The sequence below is a fragment of the Solanum stenotomum genome, unplaced genomic scaffold (assembly GCF_019186545.1).
Source record: "Solanum stenotomum isolate F172 unplaced genomic scaffold, ASM1918654v1 scaffold16320, whole genome shotgun sequence".
Classification (NCBI taxonomy): domain Eukaryota; kingdom Viridiplantae; phylum Streptophyta; class Magnoliopsida; order Solanales; family Solanaceae; genus Solanum; species Solanum stenotomum.
In genome coordinates, this window is record NW_026023996.1 from 1 (window position 1) to 13,614 (window position 13,614).

The 13,614-nt window shown below is 29.7% G+C and overlaps 1 protein-coding gene across 1 annotated transcript; it reads left to right on the plus strand.

Moving 5' to 3' along the window:
- Window positions 1–3,961: 3,961 nt before the first annotated feature.
- LOC125850365 (reticulon-like protein B21) lies at window positions 3,962–9,623 on the plus strand. The gene is made up of 9 exons (XM_049530216.1): window positions 3,962–5,304; window positions 5,483–5,524; window positions 6,211–6,313; window positions 6,424–6,498; window positions 6,947–7,094; window positions 7,608–7,677; window positions 7,831–7,896; window positions 8,557–8,679; window positions 9,283–9,623. The coding sequence occupies exons 1-9, from the start codon at window positions 4,131–4,133 to the stop codon at window positions 9,447–9,449; spliced, it is 1,968 nt and encodes a 655-aa protein (XP_049386173.1). The 5' UTR covers window positions 3,962–4,130; the 3' UTR covers window positions 9,450–9,623.
- Window positions 9,624–13,614: the final 3,991 nt, after the last annotated feature.

Here is a 13,614-nt window from a genome sequence, read left to right on the forward strand (position 1 = left end):
TCACATCGAGAAGCAGATATACGACACACGAGTTACATATTAGCTAGCCCTAATACTCCAACTTCATTTTATTTTTTTTCGAAATTTCTAAAATTAATTACTTTGAATCATTTGAAAATTAAGAAGCTCGAAATTAATTATTATCGGGGAGGGTCAAAATTAGGTGTCAACATCACCCTTAACCAGAGGTCTCAGGTTCGAGCCCTGGGTATGGAGAAAATCATGTTGGGAGCGCCACCTCCGAATGGGCCCTGCAGTGCGCGATCCGAATTTAGTCGGAGCTCTAATGTGAGCCCCGGACACCGGGTGGGAAACCCAAAAAAAGAAAAAAGACTCTACAAGCAAGTCGTAGATAATTAAAATAGGTTTGGAGATGAGCAAAATACAAAGATATATAGCTAGGTTAGGGATCTCCAAAAAGATTATGACTAAGAGAAGCAATACCCCACAAAAATTGTTGGTAGGGGAGGGGTGAGGGATGTGTAGGTTGGTGATTTTTTTTAATTGAAAAATTGGGGGTGGTAAGAGATGCGAGTGGGGGTGGAGTGGGTATGGGGTTCAAGGTAGAAACAAATTTAAATTTCTTTTTGTATGAGAATTATTTTTTAAAAAAAAAACAAATAATAGTAATTTAGGGATGGGGTGGTGTTAGTATTGGGGTAGTAGCAATTTAACATTGATTTAATGTTTTTTGGCTTTAGGAGATTAAAGTGGATTAGAACTATTTTATTCAAAACATATTTGACCGAATTCATATATATCCATATAAAATATGGGTGGACTATAATCCAATCAAATTTGGCTCAATCTATTCAAATTCAGTCCAATACAACCATTTGCTAGCACTACACATGCAAATAAAGAGTCTTAAAATGGGTTGAAATTTGAGATTAAATTGGGCTCAATTAAAAATTCTTTTAAAATGTATTAAATTGAAACTAAATCAAATTATCTTGAGCTCAACTCATAAAATTTTGAACGGATTAAGCTGGTTACCTATATTTGTGCTCATTTTGACACCTCTATCCCACAATATCAGGCAGCCGTTGTCGTGAAGCAAAACATCACAAAATATTTTAATAAATAGTTGGTGATAGTTCAAGTGAGAAACGTAAACACCTGATAATTCATATATAAAACTCGCAAAAAGAAAAATGATGCATACTTCATTGTTTCTTTTACCATTATGTCTACTACAAATACAACAGTCAGTTGAGTGTAGCTTGTTCCTATATTGCTTTCTCAATTTTGGAAGAGAATTGAGGAGCTTACAATGAATACCGTCAGATTTCTCTATAATCAACTGTATCTATCTAAATATTTCACTATATCGATCAAGTTTTGTATGGAATCGATTTTTCATCCATAACAACATTTTCATAAAAAAAAATATTGAACAAATGACTATATTATAAAAAGATATTAGTGTATCTTTTACATAAATAAGAAGGGAAATAAAGAAATTTTCAGATATGGGGTCAGATATAAAAGTACTCCATTATTGATAATTAAAAACAATAATTTGATGTTCAAACGACCAGAAGTAGTACATTAATATAAAAAATATATCTTTTGTAGGTGAAAATTAATAATATAGTACGAAAGATTTAAATGTAAATAAAAAACTTCATCATTTTATATTCTTATAAAAAAAAAATTGTAAATAGCAAGTGTCGGTGGAAGGAAAAAAAAATAGTTTTTCTATAAATAAAGTAAATCCAAGGGAGCAGCTTCCTGTGACTTAATTTATAGATTGTTGGATTCACATGGCAGAAAAAGGCAAAAGATAAAAATAGTACTGATAAATTTATTATCATATAACTAAAAATTTGCGTAATTGATAAATTTATTGTCATGTGATTAAAAAAATTATGAATTTGAATTGTATCTGAAAATAATTTTTTTATATAATTATTGGTGTAATATGCCACAAATACAATAATTCACAAGTAAAACTAAAATGAACAAAAATTAATGAATAAATTTTTAGGCTATAAGACGTAGATATCTCGCTCTATATCACGCATATAACAAAAGTTTACTATATTGTATTTCTCTCTACTTCGTCAGGTATAAATAAAATAAAATTATGTATTTATTATTAATAATAGTTTTTAACATAATAAAAAACATAAATATCTTTAATAAATAATATCTGATCAAAACTAAATTTATAAGTTCGATTACTACAATATGTGTGGCATGATGTGAGGGAGGGAGAAAATGTTGGATGAGGATAGTAAAATGCTTTGAATCGAAATCATGATTGAATATAATATTTAATTTAATAAAAGAGTTTATTGACAAATAAAATTATAGATTCATTTTGTCTCTGCACCCTTATCTTCTTGGAACAGATGAATATATTTGATACATACAATATTGTCGATAGGTCGGTATATATCTGACAATATATAAAATAGGATTTTGTAGCTAGTTTGTCTTTTTATTGCACTAGCATCCTCAATATTTTCAATTATTCAGTTAAATTTATATTGCGTAAACGTAAAATTTTTAAAAAAAAATGTTTCATTTTAAAAGAAAAATATTTTAGACTTTGAATTAACCACTCTCATTCCACTAAAGAAAAATATCACTTTCAAAGTTTGTATAATTTTATTTTTTTATTTTATAGAAATTACGAGATTATTTTAAGGATGTCCTCGGCATTTAGGGATTATGAATAATAATAATAATAGAATCTTGTTCAATAAGTGAAACGTATTAGTTATCTTTTTTTAAAAAATAAAAATGACTCTAAAGCGATTATAATAAAGAATTGATCTGAAACAATATATTTCATCGCAGATATATCATTTCACAAAGTATGTATCTAAATAAGCCAAAATCTCGATAGTTAAGTTAACTTTGGGCCTTCCATTATTAAAAAAATAAAATATATGCATAATCGTTGTATCTCATCATATAATCACACTGATACGTATTTTTCCAATACTTCTTAATATAGTATGACATGAAGGCAATAATACAAAAAGAATAATAAAACAAAATAATTTGATTGTGATTCGAAAAAGTTGAATAGTTCATATCCTCAATGGTTATAAATTTTCTAACGTAACATATATAGTCCATTAAAGTTTCCATTTGAGTAAAAACAGCTTGTGAGTTCTATGCATCATTACATGTACTAAGCCAAAATGAGGTTTATTCTAGCAAACTTTTTTCGTCAAAAAATTATATTAATATCTATAAAATTAATTTTTTATTTATATATGAAAAACGCTTTTTTGTATTTTTTTTGTTTTAGTTTTGTAATTTCTATGTTTCAACAATAGTATATTCTTCAATAAAATTAAATATTGCCTTAAATAACAAAAACATTAGCGAGAATCAATGCATCCAAAACCAAACTCAAAATCTCAAAAGGTAATAATGAAGCAATAGATCTATATTAGTACTATCTTTTTTTCTTTTTCTTTTTTTGGATAGTGCAAAAGAATAAAGAAATAAGGAAACATTTGGTAAAGTTTATTAACAAAAATAATGTATGCATTAACACTTTGTATTAGTAGTCCCTTGTTTGGTACACTTTTCCATGCTATATATAACTAATGCAAAAATTACTTATACACTCTATTGTATATTGAGGAGTGTATTGCTAATACGATGAATTTCTGGTATTAGTAATGCAAAAGGACTCAATTACCCCTCAAAAACATTTTTACATCTTTTCCACCATAAAACTGGATGATACTTTTGTAAATAAATATTTTTATTCAATGTATACTATTTTTAAAAACACCAAACCAAACAATGCATAAGAAATAATCTATGCACAATTAATGCAAGTATACCTAATACAAATATTACGAATGCATTTTATTTAGCATTATTTTTATATATTCCACTATCCTAAAAAGAGGAAAAGAAAAATAAATAATTAATCCAATTTTTTATTTTTTATATTTAAAGAAGAACAACTTCTTAAAAAAGTGGAAAAGAGCAAAATAAAAGACTCCTCTCTCTCTGTTTTAGAAATTTCATTGTTTTGACAAACTTTGATTTCTCACCAAACTCCATTGTTTTTTTAGCTTAAACAGTGAAACCCCACAAATCAATACTAATCATTACAATCTTGAATCATCAATAGAGTGAAAAAAGGCAAAAATATGGAAGGGGGAAATAGGAGGAGGAGCAAATCATCAAGAAATAATGGTGTTGTGGCAACAGGTTCAGTTTGGGAGAATAGAATGAAACTTGATGAAGTAAAAGGTGGATTCAAAGTGTTTAGTGATAGTAGTATTGAAGAAACCCCAGATGAAAATGATGACAAAGATTGTGTTTTTATTAGTGGAAGTAATACTCAAGTGGATGAAAAGTTGGATATGGGGCCAAAAAGAGAAAATCTTGATGTTGGGGTAGTGAGTGGAAAGAGAAAAACTTGGAAAACTACTGAGAGTTTTGAGGGGAACCCAATTCAGATTGCTAGTAAAAAAACTGATTTGAGCAAAAATTTGGATGAAAAAAGTAGAGATTTGAGTGTTTCTGCTGATGGGGTTGCTGGGATTACAAAGAAAACTTTGAAAAATGAGAGTTTTGAGGGGAACCCTTTTCAGATTGCTAGTAAAAAAACTGATCTGAGCAAAAATTTGGATGAAAAATGTAAAGATTTGAACAAAAATTTGGATGAAAAATGTAAAAATTTGAGTGTTTCTGTTGATGGGATTACAAAGAGAACTTGGAAAAGTGAGAGTTTTGAGGGGAACCCTTTTCAGATAGCAAGTAAAAGATCTGATTTGAGGAAACAATTGGATGAAAAAAGTAAAGATTTGAGTGTTTCTGCTGATGGGGTTTGTAAAAAAGTCCCAATTCAGAGCAAGAAAAGTTCTGAGCTGAGAAAGCTGAAATCTGATAAGTCTGTTAATGGGAATGTGAAAAAATCCAATCTTGAGGAGTCAAGTAAGAATCTTGAAGGATCAATTGGGATTAAGAAGACAAAATCAGAGGAGTTTGGCATGTGTGAAGAGAAATTTATCACAAGCAATGCGGTATCTGAGGTTGAATCTGTAAATAAATTAGAAAAGAGTCTTGAAAATGGAGATGATGAAGAATGGGACGACGTATTGGAGGAAGAAATCGACGAGGGAAATGATAAGAGAAGTGTTGAAGTTAAAGAAATTAGTGTACAAGAACAGAATAAGCTTAAAAAGATTGTGATTGAAGAGAAGAGATTTCAGTACAATAATAAAAGGCAAATGCCAATTTCTTCAATTAATATGAAACAGTCCCTTCCTACTTTAGTCAATGCAAATATTCATCAAAGTGCAACAAGAACCAAATCAGGTAAATGCTGCATTTCCTTTTATGTTTTGCTTCATTCAATGTTTGCTCGGATTCTCCAAAAATGTTGTTGTACATGTGTTGCATCATCCCAAAATGCGCTACTTAACTTATGTTTCATTGACTCTTTGTTTTCGAAGCGTGATTTTGAATTCATTTTTGAATCTTGTTGCATTTTCAGATAAATTCCAGTCTAGACAACATAGCAAATTACAAAGCTTGGGTAAGTTCAATCTCTTAATATCTTTTTAGAACTCAATGTGACACTGCATCTATGGTAAAATTTATTCGTGTTCGTTATTTATTCTAAATCAATGAATGCATGACATGTATCTTTCATACACACATTTCTCACTTGAATTCAAGCTACTTGCACCTATTATTTATAGGTCGAATGTCCTCACCACTTACTGCCCCTGCCCCTCTATTAAAATGTTGGGCAAGTGGTGGGGAATTACCGGTATTCAGTACGAACAGAGTGAAAACTGATCATACCTTTCGGACTTTGGCATTTCCCTATTACCCATATCCCATAGAAACTGACCTCAATAGTGTTCCCAATCATACCTTAGTTCAGGATCTACATACGAATATGTAGGAGGAGCTACTGCCTTCCTGCTAATCGTTTCAAAGAAAAAGGAAACGAAACAATGAAAATTCACTTCATTAGTATTTCCTCTTACACATATGTTGGAGCGGGAGCGAGCACTAACTTTTGACCAGCATTGACCGACTCACTCACCTGGACTGGCCTAGAATTGTTTGGAGGGGAAGTTTAATACATATCTCACTTTAATTCTTAACTGCTTAAGTTACATTGGTTAGTTAAGTACAAACATCGTGTCCTTCAGGGTAAGCAACTACGCTGCAACTATTAGCTCTGATTTTCTATTAAAACATTTTCTGCAGTTGATTTAGTAATGTGGAGAAATGTATCAAAATCAGCATTAGTCTTTGGAATTGGAACATTTGCTATCATTTCATCTTCGTATACTCAAGATCTCAATATCAGGTAATTGGGACCTTTAACTCAAAAAAAAATCAGATTTCTATTTCTTAATTCTTGAATCATTTTAACAAAATATATTGAAGTGAACTATTCTTAATAATGGCGTTTTACAGCTTCATTTCTGCACTCGCCTACTTGGGTCTGATCTATCTTGCTGCAATCTTTCTCTTTAGATCCCTCATTCACAGGTATTTTATTGTAAAGTTATTTAAATTAACATGCATTGGCAGTGTTAAATTTGTTTATACTATCAATGCAATTTAACCGGTTATAACAAGTTATTATTACCGTATTTTGTTGGTTGCATATCATATTTTCTATAAAGAGTTTACCTATGTTATAAGCTATGTTGTTCGGTGTCTCTATAAATGTTGTGACACTCGTGTATGATCCTTAAAAATGTACTACTTTTGGAGGATTCAACACGCACTCATTGACTTTTTTTGAAGAGACCGAGCAACATAGGTTATAAGTCAGTTTGATCTGATGGTATAAAAAATTTATACACCATCAGTGCACAAAATTAAGTTCATTGTAAAATTACCAAATCTTGATATTATCCAATAACCATTGTCTACCATTCGAAATGATTTTTATATCGTCTTTTTTTTTTTTTTTGTGTGTGTGTGTAAATAGGAGAGCTATTGATATTGGTGAATCAAGTGAATGTGTAGTAGGCGAAGAAGAAGCACTGTGGATACTGAAATTGATTCTTCCTTTAATAAATGAGTTTCTTTTGAAAATCAGAGCCCTTTTTTCTGGGGATCCTTCGACTACAATGAAGGTAAAGAAAAGTTCATACATTTCCATTTGATATCAATGTTTCTTTATAGTTTTTCCATTGTCCGCACTTGATGTTTACACCGAATCTTATCAGTTATTATAATTAAGTGATTCGATGAGGCCAACTTGTGCGCGCGTTGACTAATTACACGGGGTTACCTGCTACCTTTTACCAGCATAGGTACCGAGTAATTCAACCGAGAGGAAAAAAAACATAAATTAATCATGGTTAAGTAATAGAAGTTATGTTTCTTGGACTCTTCAAAATGCGCTTAGTCCGTGATAGATCCTCCAAAACTAGTGCATTTATGGAGGATCCAATACGGGTGCAACAACATAATTGGAAAATTCGAGCAACATAAGATAGAAGTCTATGTGCCAAATATATATCATGTGTCTATTGGTCACTATAAATATCAAGTGCGGATAAGTTTTATTGTTTTTCCATGTTACTTCAATTATTTTCCTAATCTTGTGAACTTGTGGGAATTTAACAAAATTTTACCTCTGGCAGATGGCAGTTTTGCTGTTTCTTTTGGCTAAATTTGGCAGCTATATAACTATTTGGAAACTGTATAAATTGGGTGAGTTTTTTTCTCTAAATGTTATATATATATATATATAAACAGTTCAAATTAAACTTGTTCTAGCTTTTTCTTTTTGATTTTTCAGCAGACAATAAATACCAAAAAAATATGCAATATGATATGAAACTTATTAAACCCCCTATTTTGCAGGTTTTTTTGGAGTTTTCGTCATACCAAAAGTTTGCTCTTCTTATTCCACACAGTTAACCTCTCATGGTAAGAAAGAAAAAAACTATCAATTCATTTTGTTTAGCTTCTTAAACGTTTACCACCACTACAACCACGTAACAACATATCCAGTGTAATCTCACAAGTGGATCTAAAGAAGGTAGGATGTACGCAGAGCTTACATTCTTCCCCCTATCTTTGTGGGGGTAGAGACCCTGTCACCGTTATAGTTATAATTATTTTAAAAATCTATCATAATCTTAAAAGTCTATTCAGAAAACTACAACTTTGATTTGATAGTGAATATCATTATTTTTAAAAAAGTTCATGTATGTGTGGATATAATACCGTTGGTGTGGGGCTAATTTTGCCATAAATCATAATCAAATTTTGGCAGTTTTTCTCACAAGTATGCAGAGGTAGAGTACAACATGTAGGGCTTTTGCCATAACCAAATTTTGGAACATCTAATAAAGTTATAGTACACGGTGGCGGAACATAATTTTTTTTATGTTCTGTTATATGTTAAACCAAAGTCGAGGGTCTACCAGAAACATATCCTCTCTATTTCACAAAGGTAGGGGTAAGGTTTGCATACTACCCTTTTCAGACCCCATTTGTGGGACTACATTGAGTATGTCGTCGTTAATGTTATGTTATATAGACCAATTAATAATATACATTGTGATTTATAATTTTTATGTGAAGGTACATTTTTTATAAGATACATTAGAGATGCTTGGGAATCATGTACTCACAAAAAGGCTATTGGATTTGCAATTTTCACATTAGTATGGAATTTCTCTTCAATCATTGCCAGAATATGGGCAGGTAAAAATAGTATCTATAACTTTTACATGATACTCCCTCAGTTTCAATTTTCGATATTCTTGTTGTTCGGACTTTTCAAAAATATCGCCACATGCATGTCTAATCCTCCAAAAATGTTGCGTTTTGAGGATCCAACATAGGTGCAACAACGTTTTAATAGAGTTTGAGTAAACGTAGTTTGACTTTGCATGGAGTAATTCATGATATCATTAAACATGACATAATATAACTTGTTGATATGTGGTATTACACATCATAACATTTTTATAATTATAAAAGCTTCTCATTAAGGCTAAAATATGAAGTTTAAAGTTAGTAATTGTTACCAAATATAGAAATGCATCGTTCTTTTAAAACAAATTAAAGAAAATAGTGTCAAGATATTTGGAACGTGGGAATTATTGATTGCACATACCTAGTTTAATCTCACAAGTTGGGTCTGGTGAAGGTAGTGCATACACAACGTTATCCTTATCTTGTGAAGGTAGAGAGGATGTTTTCAATACACCACGAGGGAGTAATTGAATTTTTTTTTTTCAAATATTTAGTTAACAAAATGAAAAACATTATTATACTGACAAATTTTACAATTTATTTTTGCAGTGTTCATGTTATATGTGGGCTTTAGGTACTATCAACAAACCTTGATGAGACAAGACACTACTACTATAAATGGTGATGATTTTTTGCAAGGAAAAATTAGAGAACAAAGACAAGTTGGGAGAAAGTCCAATTTTATGGATACAAGAAAGCAAAAGAAAGCATTTTAAGTTAATAAATAGATTAATATTATAAAAAAATTGTATTAATTGGTGATAGATAATTAACATGTCTTGTTGCTCATTTCCCAACCATTATCTTTTGGTAATTAATTTTTTGTTCTTAGTGTACATAATCAACTTGGGCTAATCATTCTTTTGGCAATAAAAATGATTTTTTTATTACTCCTTTCTTTTTACTTGGTTTTGGTATGTTGGTAGCCTATGTTCTAATACAAATTAACCAATGGTAAGCTTTTTTGCTCATGATATATTAAATAAGTATGGTGGTGGAGCGATAAATATTATTTCATTGTCAGATTAGAACATGAAGTGGTCTTTGTTCGGATTGTTTTATTAAGACTTTTTGATGTGAATTTGTATTTAGTCAGACTCAATGCAGATACTTTACATCGAGTCGATAACTTAAAAAATTGTGCATCATTATGCCTTTATGTTTTCTTCATTTCACAACAATTCTTCTATTGCCCAAATAGTTATATAGCATCAATTATACTCTTTTTGAGCTTTGAGTTATGTCACCAAGCCCAAGTGCAAGTGCCTAAAGTCATGATAAGAGCTCTAGTATAACAATCTTGTTATGTGCAAAACTTATTTATTTCAAATTTTACTAACTTATATTATACTCCCTCCGTCCCTTTTTATATGTCATCTTTTTACTTTGCACTTGCATTAAGAAATGATATAACTTTACCTTTCTACCCTTATTTAATGTTTTTTTAAGTCAACTTTATAATAAATGATGAATACATTTTCAAGAATAATTAACTATTTTATCAAGGGTATAATAAGTAAAATATAATAATTTATGCATAAATTTTATAAAATAACAAGTATTGTGGTTCAGTTATTTATAGAAGGGAATGACATACAAAAAGAGACAGTGAATCGTTAATTGAATTGTGATTATGGACTTGCACAAACTCCTAAATATGCCATTGGATTTGTCACACTAGGTCTGACATAGTAACAACCAATAAATACATTAGAAACTGAGCTACGTACCTTAGCGATTTATTAAATTCATTAAGCAAGAAATCAAGCCAAGAGCAAGACAATTCAATTAAGTTCGGTCTGTATTGATGCATAATATTTTGGTATAATATTTCCTCTTTTTAATTAAAAAATAAATAATAATTAAGGTATAAAGAAGGAATAAGGGTCTGAAAAATATCTTAACTTTGATCGGATTTGCTGTTGCGATACTAAATTTTCATAAGTACCTATTACCTCCCTAGACTATTTAATACCGTATTTTTACCCCTTGAACTATTTAATAGTGTATTTTAAAGGTATATATGTGTCCACGTGGACACATTACTATTTATAATTTTGCATTATTTTTTATGTCCACGTGGGAAAATATATATATTTAAAATACGGTATTAAATAGTCTAGGGAGGTAATAGGTCCTCATGAAAGTTTAGTATCGCAACAGCAAATTCGATCAAAGTTGAGGTATTTTTCATACCCTTATCCCTATAAAGAAACTGCGAGATTTAGATTTCCCCAACAATTTGCTTAGTTTTTATTTGGAAAAAGAATGTATCTATCAAAAACTCTAGCATTCCCCACCAGGTGGATTCAGGATTAATTTTGATAGGGTCAATTTTTAAAATTTTCACTATTAAAATCATTGTACTGTTAAAATTATGAATTTCGATCTAATATTTATTAAGATTCTATATAGGCAAAAGGGTCTGATAGGCCCTTATACATGGGTCGGATTGTAAACTGGACCCTTTTACTTATAACTTTGCCAACTAGACACTTAAACTCAATGAAACACAATATTTTAAGCCCTTCTGACCATTGACCAAACTTATGTGGCAATAAAATTGCTGAGTTGGAAAAGTGCGTGATTTACACGGGAATTAAGAGCGTGAACGGCTAGAAATACACATATAATCAGAAATTTTCTTTTAAAAAAGGAAAAATTAAAATACTCCTTTTCTCTTCTAATTTTCTGTAAATAAAAATAATTAGGTCCACCGCCAATAGATTTCTCATCGTATAAATTTCTCATTAAAACTGAAGTTGAACAAAAATGGTTATATGAAATAAAAAAGAAATAAATCTTCAAATTCATTTCTGATTTATTTGTCTTCGAAACGGGAACGGGTTACACGATTCATTTGTCTTCGAATCAATGGTCAAGAGGCGGCATCCACGCTTGACCACAAATCAGCTGAATAATAATGTTTTTATTTTTATTCTTTTAATTCAGTCCAAGAACTGTAATTGTCATATTCATTTTATCATGACAAAATAACTATATGTATATATGGTCCATGTACCATAACAACTTAACACGTAATCCATCTTAATTATAATTTATAAAGACTAGTCAACCGGGGTTCGATCGATATAGTCTTTTGATTACGGATTCATATAAATTTTAACTATATTGAGATTTATAACAAAGTATGTGATCTGAATTCATTATTTTAATATTATAATAAATTTAATATTGAAAATATTAAAAAAAAATTAAATTGATTAAATTAAAATTTTAAATCCGTCTCGACTAGCTAGATGTTACACACCACCCAATCTTAGATTGATATGGACTTAAAAACATTCACTATGTTTTGTCTCTCAACTTGAGAATTCTTATGTATTAAGTGGTTAATAATCAAAGTATAGAAATTGTTTGGTGAGTGGTGCATATATATTATAGATTTTATTCCCCTATATATCTAATATTTAATTGTTTTTCTTTGTTATATAATAGTAGTGGTGTTTCTTTCTACTATTTTCTTCTCTATTGTTTTTCGTATGAATTTTTTTATCATTATATTTATTTTACGTAATTAAGTTTTGATATGCTTTATTTGATCGATGATTTATTAAAAACAATTTTTTCTACCTTTTTAAGATAGGAAATAATATTACGTATGCTATAAACATTATTCATTTCAGACTCTACTTATAAAATTACATTTATCCGTCATTATTTAATCGGCTTACACCTATTTCACATGGCACAAATTAAATACACGTTATAACATGCAAACCCACATGCATGCGTGTCTGTTTTTGCTTTGTTTTAACCTCAAACATTATAATGCAAATTGACCACTTAACCAAACGAAGCACTACACGAGTAGAATCGATTTGATTTAGAGTCGATGAATTCAAAATAAATAAAAATTTAAAAAAATGACTAAATTTTTTTTAGCATAGATTGTGCTTCTCTTTTTAATTAGTGGACATGTACAAAATACAAATTCTAATTGGTTGAATGAGTGAGTTATGAATATAAGGTGGATAATTTTTTTCAAAATAAGTGAGATTTTTTTATATTTATATATTTTAAATATCTTTTTTACACATATATAATTTAGTTAAACTTACAGAATTTGCATTTGTCTTTGATAGATGTTGCTCCAGTAACTATCATTTATTTGTTGTTATTATTGAGGCAATTTGTTAAAGAAAAAACTACTCGAATAAAGAGTCCGGATCAAACTAAAATTAAAGTAATAAGCATAATAATATATTTATTCTTGAAAATTAATAATAACATTTTAGGAAACAATTACGTGCAAGTAAAAAAAAAACTATCGGTTTATTCATGACTACGTTCTCAAAGTCACTTCAATTTGATTTTTTTAAAAAATAGTCACGTTACATCACGACATACTCTATTCTTTTAAATGATGTGTTTCTATTGGTACGTGGCATTAATATACGACGGAGCTAGAATTAAAAGTTTACGATGGATAGCGACGGTTATCAATTCATGTTTTAATTATTAAGTTTGCACTTCTATATATATATATATATATATAATATTGACAGATAACGAAGAATCATTGGAAAAAAAGGATTACATTTACTATGAAATATACAATGGATTCAATTCATTAGGAATTAGAAAGACGACATTTTTTTCGAAAAAGTAAAGATAAAATTTGATACGTAATTCTTTCTTCTCTCTCTTTTATTTTTTAGGAATCAACGAATTTTCTAATATAAACAAGTCTTAATACTAAAAGCTATCGAATTCTTTTGAACCTACGTATACCTCTTATCATGGATGTTAGATTAAAGAAATGACATAAAGTTGCGACCTGTCGCAAAATGTTATGACCATTAACTACCAATAATTAAATAGATGTTTCGTATGTTAATTTGCTATAAGTCTAATCCT

Bases quoted from the DNA above. Each gene is read 5' to 3' on its own strand.
- LOC125850365 (XM_049530216.1), top strand. From the start codon at position 4,131: ATGGAAGGGGGAAATAGGAGGAGGAGCAAATCATCAAGAAATAATGGT. The intron at 6,499-6,946 runs GTATTTTATTGT...GTGTGTAAATAG, and splicing joins TTTAGATCCCTCATTCACAG to GAGAGCTATTGATATTGGTG. The intron at 7,678-7,830 runs GTGAGTTTTTTT...CCTATTTTGCAG, and splicing joins TTGGAAACTGTATAAATTGG to GTTTTTTTGGAGTTTTCGTC.